We start from the raw sequence: 14,837 nt of genomic DNA, 5'->3' as shown, positions 1-14,837 counted from the left end.
GTACTTGTGTGATCTTTGTAAATTCAGGGTGAGGTATATGAGAATGAATAGCTTCCCGCTCTTCAGAAAAAATACCTTTATTTTAGAACGCTTAATCTCACAGGATTGAGGGAGGAGGAGAAAAGCTTTCAAGGAGGCAAATTGAAAAACGTTTATAGATTTTTCTAGCATTGATGCTTACACTCCCTTTGGCAGGATCACGAGTACACTGACGTGGCATGCCATTAATAAGAACTAACCTGCATCAGTATGTTTAGTAAAACTTTAATAGTTTTTTAAAAAGCACACCCTCAGAAAGCCAACTCCACACTTCGGTAAATTCAGTTGCAGCTTGGCTGAAAAAGTACTGGTTGTCCTGTAATGAATTTGCCTTTAAGTAGCTTGTTCTCATTTGTTAAAAAACTCCCCAAAAAAACTCCAAGCTGCAAATAAGCTTAGTAAACGAATATACCGTTTAACTGATGCTTCTCAAAAAGCCATCACAGTCAACATTCACTTGGTGTTTTGAGAAGAATGCTGATTGTTGAGCTATGGACCTAGAAGGAATCTTTTAATACCATTTATCAAAATTCTGGAAAAGTGTAAAATTAATGCTAGAAAAATTTGCAGATGACTCAAAACAGTTAAGATCAATGCTAGAATGTAGTATATGGCTCTGGTGTCCAGTTGCATGAGTTCATTCTCTTCAATTTCACTAAGCCGTTCATGTAGTAATGGCAAAATGAACATTGTAATATACAGAGTGTTTCAAAAAGATGGGCCAAATTTGAAATTACTGTATCTCTGCAACCACAAACTGGCCATGAGTGAAACATTTGAGAGGGTGGGACACAGAGTTTCCAATGATTACCTCTAGATAACTCATTAAACCTTTTGTAAATTTTTGTGTAGTTGTAATGTTTCCATCACGAAATATACTGCTTTGAAGTTGGGTCTATCTTTTTGAAACACCCTGTATTATCTCACTGCTTCAAAGGAGTGTTGTGAAAATAATTCCCCGGGGCATTGTGAGGCATGCTCATTCTGGTGTTGCCAGCATAGAACAATCCAGAAGGTCATGGGGCACTCTGTCTTCACTATCCTGTCTAGATGTGACACATTGCTATTACTGTGTGGTCTTCCTGGCTTTATACAAGTAACAAAATAAAGGCAGTGTTAATGAACCTCCCCCTGGCCATTTCTGTACGAATTCTTTGAAGCCATGAGAAACAAATCAAGATTTACTCTTGCAAAATGACTTCAGTGAACTTTTCAAGCAGGGGGAGGGATATTGAGTATAATTACAAATAATAAGGGTTAGGATTTCAGAGGATGTAGTGGTTTTTCCTAATTAGAAGCAAGATAGTTTCACACCTGAACAGTTAAATGACGAAATAAATATGATTTACAGTATAGCTGGGACGTGTAAAACCAGATCACGTGCTATATTGGCCTGAGACATCAGAAATTTCCCTAAAATTAAAGAAGTATATATTTGTGGGGAAAAACAAACAACAACAAGAAACCCCAAGCAAAAACAATCAAGAAAATATTTTCCTTGACCATGTCATGCTGTGCAAGTATAAACAAAGAATAAACACCTCCATTTAAATTATTGATTTAAATTATTCCATAGTTAGACATCTCTACTCTGACTTGTGATGCTGAAAGTGCTTTTTTTCAGAAAACTTAACAAGATTTGATATTGGTGAGCATTTATATTTGAATTTCATGTGGATACCTGCTGTTTCTGATAAAAGTTTGAAATGTTCTGTCTCAAAATCCACCTGAATTCAATTCCTGATGTAAATGTACAGTATGAGCTTCAGCCTGTGGATTTTTAGTGGCCACCTGCTAGGAGCTGTTTGGATAATAATTGAAATAAACTATAGTTTGAAAGATTTGTCTAGTGTACTTCATTTCTCATAGAATATTTGTTTTGAAGCTATGTAAGATGTAACATAATTAGAAAGCTTAAATGAAGGGTGACTGCAGCTGAAAGAGGAAGGAATAAGTGTCATTTGAGATCAGTTGTAAAATTTCTTTTGTTTCATGGCAGTTGTCTGCTGGATTTTCTTAATAAGAAAGGAATATGTGTATTGGTGTCATTTTTCACTGTTTTGCTTAATATGTGTGGAATTATATGTAGATTATTGGAGGAAAGAACAAAAAAAATTAAGTCTAACTAGCATGCATGTAACATATTTCTTATTGAAACAAGTTATACTTGGGAAAAAAAAAAATGTTTAGTGGCTGTTGCAATCTTCTTCTATGTTTTGATTTTTTTTTTCTTTTCCTTCTTTACTAGGTACTACTTACAGTGCTGTGGAATTCCACAGGGCTCCATTTTGTCAACCCTACTTTGCAGCTTATGCTATGGAGACATGGAAAACAAATTACTCTGTGGAGTGCAGCAGGATGGGTAGGGATGCTTTGTTCTGTGCTCTATTACAGTAGTGCATGATTTATAGTATATGCTTTAGCCATTTTCTCTGAAGATTAATTTTGAATTTCAGGGACTTCCAGCTCTCCATGAGGAGCCTGATGCACACAAGAATCTCCACAGTTTCAGTGTCACTGTGGTTGTTTTGTGTGGGAATTTCTCTGTCATAAGATTGTGAAGAAAAGTGCTGAAAATAAGCTTTCCAAGATCTGTGGGTAGGAGACTTGCTCTTACAAAGAGTATTTAGGGATGCTGTAAAGAGTCTGACAAGCTTGCCTGTACATCTGAGAAGTTTATGGTTCTCCCACATTTGTTCCCACATAATCTGTGGTCTTTTGTCCTCAAACAAGATGGGTTATTCACTACAGGCCTTCTGATATTCCAGGCTTCTCCCTGAGGGCTTTCCAATCCACCGTCTGTAAATCTTAACATTTTATCAAGGTCACAGATTTATTGTAGATTTTTTACAAGGCATGTTGGTTGTTGTTTGAAGCCCTTTGCGGCTCTTGGTACATGTTCTAAGTCTTTGTGCCTTGCTCGTGCTTACTTCCTAGGAGCTTGACAGAAAGCTAGCCCGATAAAAGCTCTACCTCTATTAGCCGTAGAAACTTTGGGGTGCCTTTTACCGCTTTTATCCTCAGCTGAATCCGAGATTAGGGTCTTTAGGTATGAGATGGACCCTGATGCTTGTCTGTCTGTGTTCACACATGTCCCTCCATTGCTGTGAATTCTGTCCTAAGAAAGAAAAAAGAAACTAATTGTTTAGGAGCACTTTGGAAAAGTGTATCTGTGGGGTGTCTTTTCCTGGGAGGCTCACTGGGTGATGGAAAGTCTCAGAATTTTAAACATTTCCCTATGCAAGTATTAATAGTAGAGTTCTTCTTATAGGTTTTAGGATGCTGTGATGATATCAGTCTAAACAGCTATCTTTTGCTTGCAAAGGATGTTGTTTATACATGCTGAAATGATGAAGCCGACTCAGAATGCAGTCTTTATTGTAGCAGCTCTTTTTATATAGAGCAGATTTTAGAATGTTACTTAGATGTTTGTGGGATGATTTTCATAGTTTCATTTGGCCTTTAAGTCAAAAAAATAACCTGGCTATTGACTTGGCTAGGCAAAGGTGCAGCTGATCTGATCACAGTGATGGCAGTACTCCTGTTTTGAAGAGGAGCCTGGACTGGATCCTTCTCAGAGCTTTCTGCCTGTGATCTACTAGGCAGGATTTATCAGAAAAATACGGGCATGCTTGGGGCATGAATTCTGTTGGAAAAGGGAATTCCGGGTTTTACAGTGGTAAGCTGTAGTCTGTTCTATATTCAAGTTATAGCTTCGCAAACAGGTTATTGCCTGGTGAACAAAGATACAGAATTAGAGCACACCAAGAATCTGGTATCTGCTTGTGTACCTGGTATTACACCTCCTTTCCTTGTCTCATGAATCAAGATACTGCAAATTCTCCTCTGGAAAAGTGTAAAACCCTGCATTCAAGTAGCAGCTGAGGAATAGCTTGTGTGCTATAAATTACTGTCATGTTTCATGTAGCCAACGCCTTTACTTTCTTTTTTTTCTTTTTTTTTTTTTTCTTTTTTAAAAATTTATTTTAGGAAAGAAGCAGAACTAAGAATTTCTTCAAGAGACTTGATTTGGAGTTCATATTGGCTTCTGCATTCTTGTAAATTAAACTGAGCATGTTGTCGCTCTGAAGAGTATGACAAAAATTTGAAAGGTTTACATATCAAAAAGTCTAACATCAGTTTCTTCTTGATTACAGAGTCCTAATACGTCTAATTGATGACTTTTTGCTGGTTACGCCACATTTAATGCAGGCAAGAACTTTTCTAAGGTATGCTATTAAAGACATTGTCTTCAAAGTAATAAGCATTAACAAAAAACTTTTAGGTCATTCTTTTTCATCTTTATACATGCTTGTACATATAGGTATATTTGTTTTATGGGTTAATAATGAAAGGCTATTTTGGAGTCCTTGCTGGCAGCCTGTGCCTGGGAAGAATCCTAATAGTGACATTCTTGATGGTCAACTAACAATCTGTTGCAGTTCAGAGAGTGGGGGGATTCCTGCTGAAGTTTAAATTAGGGACCTAGCTACTGACCTTGATGGAGCTTCTAGCAGCAGTTAGTAGTGCAGGCTAACCAAAGCAGCTGACAGTTGTCTTTTAAGACATTTTGCCTCAAATTTTTAAGTTGTCTTGGTTACGTTCTTAAAATGTAACTAAGCAGGTGTGCTGCTACCTTCTGTTCCCAGGGAAAAAGTGCAACTTTCTTCTGATCCAATATTGCCAAGAATTTTCTAGTAATTAATATTCTGGTGTTAGTATTTGAAGATGCTGATACCATGGCAGCATGCAGCTCATGCAGAGGCTTTCAAACAGTTATTCTTTACAGTGCTTCAGTGCTACCTTTTCTAAAAAAAATTGGGCCCCAAAAGAAGTTTCTGGTTACTGTAGCTATGAATGTACAGTCCGTATCCAAGAAGAGTTCTGCGCGTACTAAAGACAGTTTTAAGGATCCAAATGAGAGGTCTTGAAGAAAAGTTTAGCATCTGCAATGCAGTTGTGTCATGTTTTTCAGTAGTCAGAAAGATACAGCTCTGTTGTAAGCCTGAAAGGTGGTGGGGAAATCAGTTAAGTGCCATTTGAAGAATAAATTGTACTAAGTAGTGGTTAGTGTACTTTGAAGACTTCGTCCTCATTTCCTTATCAGAACAGAAATAAATTTCTAGGGGTGTTTGGATTTACAGTTCTGGAAATGGTAAGTCAAATTAAAAGGCTGGGGTTGCCTCAAGCTATTGATCTCTGTATCATCTTTCCTGCATGTCACTTGCAGTAGCATTGCAGATATTGTCCTATTTGCTCTTTGAAGTTATCTGCCTCTTTGTTCTATATCAACTTCTGCACCAGCCGTGTTGATTTTCTGTAGACAAGTACCTCTTCTGTGCAAGTTTTCCAGAACTGCTTACAGGTCCTGTGAACTCTCTGCCACAAGTGGAGCAGTAAGTTTTTTCTAATAAAGTATTAGGACTGGGGAGCTCAATAAATTAACTAATTTTGAGGAGACAGCGTTATGACTATTACTCACCAGCAAGAAGAGCCTACCTTTTCCTCTCACTCTTTAAAAGGATGAAGCCTGCACATGAATACATCACCAAGTAACACAATTGCTGCATGTCCATGAGATGGCTCTGCTGTTCCAATGTGTAGTAGGTAGTTAGCAGGCATTCTGGCAATGAAAACATCCTTATGAAAAACTTGGTGGAGAAAGTTCAAAACTTTTCATTGGATAAGTGAAGTTCCTGTTATGTGGCTTCTCCTTTTTTTGTTAATTTTCAAAACCAGTAACTCTTCATCTGTCTTTCCAGTGATTTTGATCTCAATGTTTGTGTGAGAGTGGTTTATGCAGCTTGTCTCAAGTGTTTTATGGCTTAAGTTCTGAATTTGCATTTATCTGTCAAAGTTTTTCTCCATTATCCTCATATCCATAAGCTTATTTATTTATTTTATGTATTTACCTCTAATATTTTCAGTTTTGTTTATTTCTAGCTGTGTTCCTCAACCTGAAGAGTTTGCTTTCATTGCCTTTATTCTTTGGCTTCTATCGCTTTATGCAGGCTCATGTGTCTTGCAGCATGGTGGGGTGTTTTTGTTTGCTTTTGTGGGGGGCAGTTAGGCTAACTGTTTATATCTGTTTTAGGACTCTAGCAACAGGTATTCCTGAGTATGGCTTTTTAATAAACCCCCATAAGACAGTCGTGAATTTTCCTGTTGATGATATCCCAGGATGTTCCAAATTTAAACAGCTGCCAGATTGTCGTTTGGTCCCATGGTGTGGTTTATTACTAGATATACAGACACTTGAGGTTTACTGCGATTACTCCAGGTAAATAGAGCTGTACACACCAATGTCAGCTTTATAGCATATTGTACATAGTGTGAGAAGCACAAGGGTGTCTTGTGAATCCTGTAGCTGAATTAACTGCAAAATACATTTTACAATTCTGTTTCTTATTGAGTAATCTAAACATGTTATTCTGCTGTGCAGCCTGCTATTTTCTTCATTCCAGCCTGGTGGAGTGTACATACCATTAACACCATTGAGTGTGGCACAGGTCACTAGTGACCAGTAGTCATATCCTGTATGGTGGCTACATGGTTCAGAGGAAGTTTCTTCACTCACCTCAGTTGAGCTTCTTTCACCGTTATGCACTGTGTTGTACCTGATATCATATAACTGCATTTATTGTTCTAAATTACTTCTTTTAATCTTCCTAAAAGAAGCAGTAAGTATAACATCAACTACAGATTGTGTTTAATTTTGTATAGACTATAGGGACTGCTAATCCTTTCAACATCAGAGGAGTTACCTCTGGTACACTTTAGATGGTAGTATAGGTAACCTCTCTTTAAACTAGCAACTAGACCCTTTACATGGACTGCTAGAGACAGCATTAGACATTTGCTAAATTAACAAGAAATAACCTTTTAAACTGAAGGATAATATTGTTGTGTTATTGACCATATTTAGTATAAACATTCCATGCAGACATTTAAGTGGGAAATTAGGAGGAAGTTTTCCATCACCAGAGCAATTAAGTTCTTCAGTAGTCTTGCAAAACAGAACAGCTTGATCAGTGTAGGAAAGGAATTTATAAAACGTGATTTTGTGCAACAATGAAGGACTAAAATCAACAGCCAAAGAGATTTATTCACTAGCTGTATTTCTAAAAGAAACAGTTTATGTTGATGAGGGCATTAGCGCTACTGGTTTGGGAGACACTAATCGGAATCCTGAGGATGTTCGTTAAAAGGGCCACTTTTTTTTTATAAGCTTGACTTAAGTAACCGGAACACCAGGGTGAGCTGAGGTGATTTCCAGTTCAAGCCCCTGTGCTGCAGGGATCACAAAGCATGACTTGGTTGTCACTGGAGTCATTAAGAATGGTCTGGCTAGACTGCATGTTTTAGAAATACATCTAGTTTGTGTTTAAGGTTATTGGTTTTGGTTTTTTAGCAGGGTGAATTATTCAGCCCTGGAGTATTGAAGACATTCCTTAGCTAAAAGCCTTCATGCCACAATGTCTGGTCTCTTTCTAAAGTTAATTTAATTATAGTCATCTTTTATCTACTGGCTCATTGATTACCAGGCAATCACTGTAATGTGAGAAGGTAAATGGGGCTTACTTTACAGAATTTAGTTTAGTCTGTTACCCATGGATTTTGTTTAACTCCTTTTTTTTTTCTTTCTAGTTATACCCGTTCTTCTATCAGATCAAGTCTTTCCTTCAATTCAAGTAGAACAGCTGGGAAAAGCATGAAATACAAACTGACTACAGTCCTCAAACTAAAATGCCATTGTTTATTTCTTGATTTACAGGTGAGAATATGGAAATGGATTTTGGGGAATATTGTGATTTGTAATAAAGAGCATTAAAACTGCTTTGAGTTCTAATCAAAGTTGATTTTGAGACGTAATCCACATAACTCGGAAATGTTGACATTGAGTAAAATGTGGGGTCTCAGCATATTCCAAAGTTGAGCCTTCACAGCACTGTTAACTTAAGTACATAAATCTTTGAAGTTTAGCATCAAATGTTTTTTTCTTTAGATCTCTAAATAATTTTATGCTGTTGAACTTGAACAAACACAATAATGACACTGAAACTTTCCTATGGCTCTGTTTCTGTTCTGTTCTAGATCAACAGCCTTAGAACAGTTTTCATTAATATCTACAAGATTTTTTTACTGCAGGCTTACAGGTAGGTTGTTGTCTTCTGCAGTAACTGAATATTTCATTACTCTTTCTTGGCACATGGAGGAGCTGCGGATGAGGAAAAACTGTGCGATATGAATGTGCAGTGGTAAATGTCAGTTTTAAGTCATGTTATTCTTGTTTCAACACTGTTCTTGGATAATATTACTAGATTTGGGATACAGGTTTATATTGGTGTGCGTGTTTAAGCGACACTTCACTAAATGGATTTTCAGTGTCTCTTGGTATTGACAGCTGACCTCAAGAAAAGCAGTTTGTTTTGCTTCAGAAAAGTGATGACTCATTAATCAGTTTATATTTAGAACTTTGTATCGGTTAAAATCACATAGAACTTTGACCTGTATAACTTCACCTGAACTGAGGTTTCATTCTGCCAAGTTGATGGCAGTTTCTTAGGTGCTGCTAATTTCTTAATTGCTCCTTAGCTGGTAATACTTTGGATTTTGTGAGCCATTCTTGACCAGCAGAGGAAGTGAATGTTTTAAACAAAGAGAGAGAAATCACAATTGATAAGCAAGTTGGGAGAAAATACTAATCTTTGTGCATCGAAAACTTTGATTGGCAGCACCAAGTAATTGCTTATTTATTGTTTTAATGCAAAAAAGGTGCAAGAGGTGCTTCTCTCTTTACAGAAATCAGGTGTTGCTCTTTTGCTAGGCTTATACTTGTCAAGAAGTGACAGTTTTGTTCTTAAACTCAGCTTGGTCCATATTCACCCTGTATCTTTCTTGTGTCCAAGAAATGTAATTGAACTTGTCTAGTACAGCACTGATGTGTCAAACTCTTAAACTTTGTGTTGTGAGTGACTTACAGTTTTTCTCTCATGTTGCCCATGATTATTTAATTACTTCTGTTTGAGTTTATGGTAACACCCTAACAAAGTGTCTAACTCTGTTAGGGTACCTTTTAAAAACTGTCCACCGAGCTACCAGCTTGTCAGGTTAATTCAGCCAAAGCTCTGTGATGCAGTGTGGTAATTAGGTTTATCCTTTAAGTATTTTAAAATTTCAGAAGTTCTTGAAGTGATTACACTTATCACAGAATCACAGATTGTTAGGGATTTAAATGGACCTCAAAAGATGATCTAGTCCAATCCCCCTGCCAGAGCAGGAACACCTATGCTGGTTTAATTTAATAAACAAGTATATGCATTGCTGAGAAGCTAAAAATCAGTAATTGTTGACTATATTCAGCAGAAGCAGGATTATAATGCCAGAGTCTGAAGAAAAAGAAAACAAAACAACCAAAAGCCAGCAGTTTTAAAATATGCCCAAACAGAGGTCCAAGGGAGCATACAATACAAGTAATTTCCATAGAACTGGCTTCCAAACAGACAAAAGAGTGGGGATCCTGGACTGTGGAACACTGTGGAACACTTGGAGGTCTGTTTTCCTGAATTTCTGACCAGAATTTGTTGTGGAGTTTTGTTTTGCTTTTTTCTTCTTCTCACCTGCTCTCATGTGGGTGTTCTCTGGCGGCATGGTCTGTGATAGGGAATTCTTAAGGATGTGTAGTTCAACTTTCCCTACACCTAAGACAGTTGTCCTCAGAAAATGAATCCTTTACCAAGACAAACAGCTTCAAGATCTTTCAGGACAGAATTTACAAACATCCTGTGTACACAACACTCCAGGGTTGTGTACATATATAGGAGAGGTGAAGTATGGTAACTGTGGATGTAGCTAAAGACGGTTGGGTGCTTTTAAATGTTATGTAGTGCCTAAGGTATGTAATCATAGTTTCACTTGGAATTGTGAATGACTTCTAATTAAACAGGCTGGTTTTGTTGAACAGGTTCCACGCCTGTGTTCTCCAACTTCCATTCAACCAGCAAGTTAGAAACAATCCTTATTTCTTCCTAAGGATCATCGCTGAGACCGCATCATGCTGTTATTCTATACTGAAAGCAAAAAACGCAGGTATAATGTGTTAATGGCTATGAAGTAGTCTGTTTTGGTTTGTTTTGGGGTTTTTTTTATACGAAGTCAGATTGTGTCATTTTAAGGTGAAGATTAAAAATGGAAAATACGGAGTGCATGATGGGATTCACAGCACATTTTTTTCTTAAACTCAGTTTCCTGAAAATACTAAAATGTTTCAGGTTTTAGTCTTTAGTCTGCTGCTGACATAGGGGACTTTATTGACTACATAGGTTTTCAGTAAAAACTCTTGGAGTGATCTTATAGAAAGAAACAAGTCAGACATACTTCTTAATGCTTCTCATTTTCACTGGCATTATTTTCCTGTCCTGTCTCTAGGGGTTACTTTAGGTAACAAAGGTGCATCTGGCATGTTCCCTTCTGAGGCAGCAGAATGGCTCTGCTACCATGCCTTCACTGTCAAACTGGCAAACCACAAAGTTGTTTACAAATGCCTGCTTAAGCCACTAAAAGCCTGTAAGTATTTGATTTTTTCCACTTCAAAATATGGTTAATTTTAATAAAACTTTGAATATAATGTATTTTTGAAGTTCTCTTATAATAAAATGTTGTTCTAAAATGTACATTAACAAGCTTTCTGATTTTAGTCAAATTTACTGAGTATAAGTAGGCAAATTAAATGGTGTGTTTTTCAGCATTGCATTGCATTGCATGTTCTAGAGCTGTGGGGACAGCTGTTGATACTTGGCACTGAATAAGTTTGTACAGTTCAGAAAGCTTAATAAGGTTGGGTTAATCATATAAGCATTCTCAGCAAGTTTAACTAAATAGAACATGAATGCTCAGTTTTCTATTTTTTTTAAATGTAGGTTGACTGGCAAATAAATAAGTTCCTCCTGCAATGTAAACTCTTACAAAAAGTGTCACTGGGATCACATGGAAACAGAAGGATGTGCTGCAATGCATGTGCTACATTGGGATGGAGAGGTGTTGACAATCTCTAACTCTTCTACTTAGTGAAAAAAAGCTGCCTGTACCTGGCCTCTCAGGAGGTCTCTCTTTGACCAGTTGTGCAGTCTGGCCCCAGGGCAGCCACAGAAATGATAGAATTTTCAGTTCTAAGATACTAAAAGTGAACAGCAGTAGGTTTCTGTGAGGTGGTCAGTACTGCTGTTGAATTTAGCTGCAGTGAAGGCCAGTCTCTCCACACTGACATTGTAATTCACACTCTGAATGAATAATTACATGGGTGGTTTTTTTTATACAATACTGAGAAATTCTGCAGTCTGGTTCCAGAATAACTGCTATTTGATTTTAAATGTATTGCAAGCTTCCCTTGATACCTGTGCTGAGGCCCAGTGTTCCAAAAAGAAAGCAGTTCTGCTTCTGGAAGAAAGCATTTCCTTCCCATACCAAAGGCTCGCAGCAATGCTGGAGTGTACACTCTCTGATTTTTGGTGGTGCAGTGTGAGTCCATTGAAGAAGACACTTCAACATTTACAGGAACCAAACTGATGGTCAGTATTGCATGTCAGGCATGTTCCTGACAGCAGCGGACTTTCTGTATAGAGCAGAACTCCAGTGACCTCTCCCAGAGAAGCTTCTTCTCTCAGAGTTACCAGCACCAAAACCAGAGTCAAAACCACCATGTCTGCTCACTGCTGCTGAGGGGCCAGTTCTCTAGAAGTACCAGAGAAAGCAGGCCTGCCTCTGGGAGGGAAAGAGGTGGCTGCTTGCCTCACGTAGAGAGGACAGAAATGGAAGAACTGAGCAGAGAAGGCAGTAGTTGCACCCTGTAGGATAATTGCTTCTCTGGGAGCTGTGTCACTTCTCTAAGATGTATATAGAGCACATCTGAGTTTTCATCTTGAATGCTGAAGGTTTTGCTCTTGGGATCTTGGACTAGCAGACCATGATCCAATACAAAGCTCCCCCAACCTTCTCTGTGCATGCTTTAGTGTTGAATCTGACAGTACGTTCAGAGTGGAAGTGCAGTCCCAGGCGGCTTTATTGTTCTGCAGGATCTTGTCTTCCATGGGTGTGTGTATCTGCCATAAAAGTGATCTCTCCTGCCCACAAAATCACATCACCACAGATACACAGGGAAAGTGGGCTGGGAGGTAGAGGTGGAGTCTTTCCGGGTTTGAACAATGAGTTTTTCCTGCGTATGATTTTTCATTAGGTTCCTTCTGCTGTACCCTCACAGCCTCTTGCCTAATCATAGTACTGACCCAAAACTTGTGTGTGATCCAGGCCCAGCTCTGTATACCCAGTTTCTAACCCAAGAAGAGAAAGCTGACCACCCATCAGTTGGCTCCTCTGGCAGTGAGAATTGCCCTTGTAGAATTGCAGTAGCTGTGTTTCCTAAGTTGCTGGGGAGAACTATTAATGTTGTACTTGCCGAGCAGGAAAGGTCCAAAGACAAGCAGAAAATTAGTGGTGACATTTCCTTTTTTAAAGAAGAGTAATTTCCAGATGTTCTTTCATAAATCTTCTCTAAGGCAGAATCTGTTCTTCATATCCATAACGTCAAGACAACTCTGTATTATATACAAGACCCAGTTTCTTTTGGAAATACCTGAGACTTCAAGTACGCTGCTGAAAGATCAAGGGTTCAGAGATTTTTTTGTTTAATGGCTACCTAAACAATTAGCAGGCTGTGGCTTTTAAGACAGAAGCTTTTGCTGTCGTTGATCACTGGGGCCCAAGTAACTCGAATGCCATCTCTGAGAGATCTTCATTTGCTTATAGCCCCCTGAAGTCTTACCTGTCCTTCCACTAGCCATGTTCTGCCTGTGCTGCCGGGGTTGATACAATACTTGGTGGAGCACTTCTGTAGTTGCTGTTTTTATGGAAAGCCCCCAAAACATCTACGAGGTAATTTGGCAGGAGAGTAGCTGTTTGGGGTCAGCTCGTCATGCCACTTGAATACTTATTGATGACTGTAATTTTGAGAGGTGCTTTGATTGCATGTATATTTGCTTCCCACCTGCATTTATCCTTCCTCTATGAGTTGGCTGAGGTTTTTAAAAATAATTTCAAACTGTTTTTGAAAAGGAACTGAGAAGGCACCAGATGCTCTACCTGAGCAGGAGGGAAGGTGAGGCATCAGCAGGCTGGTCCTGTAAAGCTGTGCAAAGACTTCTCCTGGTCTGTAGTGATAAGTCATATGCATAACCTTGGTGGGAACATGCATCATTATCTCCCTGTCTCCAAGAGCTCTGATCATAGACAAAGACTATTTTTCAGTCACTTGATTGTACATGGTGTTTATATTTGTATTTTCTTCCAAATTTAGCAAGATACTAAGTTTCTGAATCCTGCAGGAATGCACTAAAATCCATTTAAAGAGACATCATTAGATAGTTTTCTATTCAGTCATGTGTTAGTTTTGTTTGGCCTGCATAAGACTTATTCCTGGGTAATATTATTGTAATCCAGACATCATGCTGTAGAGAGCATTACTACCGAGCTGAGCATTATGTAGAGATACAGGAATTAATTTTAAACACTGTATTTTAAGTTTTGTCTTACTTCTGGAAAGCAAGTAGCATGTGTGGACATCAGAGTAGCTGTGACAGTGAAGTCACTGGTTCTCAGGTGTGTTCCTGTAAAGTTAGCTCAGTATCTCTGTATGGCACAGTGATCTGTAGCACAAAGATAACCAAGGCTGGAAATAGCGCCTGTGTTGACTTTACAGCTACACTTTGTGTTGTCGTTTTGGAGTTTGGATCAACTCTATAAAACCTACTGCTGTAAGATCATGTTGTTGACAGGAATTGATGTAAACTTTTTTTTATTTCCTTGTGTCCCTGCACATGCCTTTCTGTTACTCTCCATGGGAATCAAGTAGGTTTTGGGGAGGAGATTCTTCCCACTATTCCAAAACCTGTTAAATATCAACATTGGGGGCTTGTTAGTACGAGTTGTCGTCATTCTTCAGAGTTAAGTACTTAAATGATAGTTACTGTTTAACATCCCTCCTGTTATTACCAGTGGGGAAAGGAGCGAGAGTCTTTCCTTATCATAGTGAAGTATAAATACATCATCCGTCTCCTTTTCAAATACAGAACAAATATTTATTGAGCACTTCTGCTTTTCTGCACCATTGACAATTTTGTCAGCTCTGTTTAGGTAATGGACTTAAGCTGTTGCTAGGGTTTTACATGTTCTTCCTAATCTTTAAAAAGTCCATTTTATTGTCTGTAATTCTGTTGATGATAGACTCAATGACCTTCTGTGTTTCAAAACAGTTACATTGTCTTATAAAAATGTCATTCCTGATTTAAGAGCCTCATTTAGTCTCCAAAGTTTTCTGCCTTAAGGATGGCTTTCCTTAAGCTAGCCTGTCTTCTCTTACAAGGCAACACAGCAGGGAGAATTGCTGTTGGCAGTGTTACAGCAAAAGGTGCATTTCCACGTGATTTTTCTAAATGTTTTTGAATATATCATTTCCAAGAATAGGCTACTTTGGTGTCACATCTGAAAATAGAGGGGGAAAAGAAACAGTTTGGGAATACTGCTGCTGTAGGTAAAACATTAGCAATGAGATAAGGACCTGTCCTTAGAATTGTTTAAAACAGAGTCTTTCAAAGTAACTAGCTTGACAGAAGGCCTTTTTCGGTGGATATAGTTATGGAATAAATGGTCTTACAGTTTTTAAAAAAAATTCAAATTCTTAAATCCAGAGAAGTGTTACAAGGACATAGTAGGAGGAATTTGCTCCTTGGTTTTCATTGTTAATGTTT

General features: G+C 38.2%; 1 protein-coding gene across 3 annotated transcripts in view; it reads left to right on the top strand.

The window, feature by feature from the left end:
* Window positions 1–14,837, top strand: part of TERT (telomerase reverse transcriptase) — a 36,512-nt gene that overhangs the window by 18,840 nt on the left and 2,835 nt on the right. For 2 of the 3 annotated variants that reach the window (XM_065052899.1, XM_021297820.2), the window contains exons 9-15: window positions 2,288–2,401; window positions 4,197–4,268; window positions 6,134–6,319; window positions 7,687–7,813; window positions 8,134–8,195; window positions 10,004–10,128; window positions 10,468–10,605. In XM_065052899.1, the coding sequence (XP_064908971.1) occupies window positions 2,288–2,401; window positions 4,197–4,268; window positions 6,134–6,319; window positions 7,687–7,813; window positions 8,134–8,195; window positions 10,004–10,128; window positions 10,468–10,605 (824 nt within the window). The remainder of the gene's footprint in view (window positions 1–2,287; window positions 2,402–4,196; window positions 4,269–6,133; window positions 6,320–7,686; window positions 7,814–8,133; window positions 8,196–10,003; window positions 10,129–10,467; window positions 10,606–14,837) is intronic. The other variant, XM_065052900.1, reaches the window with a different exon arrangement.

Source organism: Columba livia, chromosome 2, assembly GCF_036013475.1.
Source record: "Columba livia isolate bColLiv1 breed racing homer chromosome 2, bColLiv1.pat.W.v2, whole genome shotgun sequence".
NCBI classification, from domain to species: domain Eukaryota; kingdom Metazoa; phylum Chordata; class Aves; order Columbiformes; family Columbidae; genus Columba; species Columba livia.
Note: the sequence above shows the minus strand (reverse complement) of the source record. Positions and strands in the feature narration are given on the sequence as shown.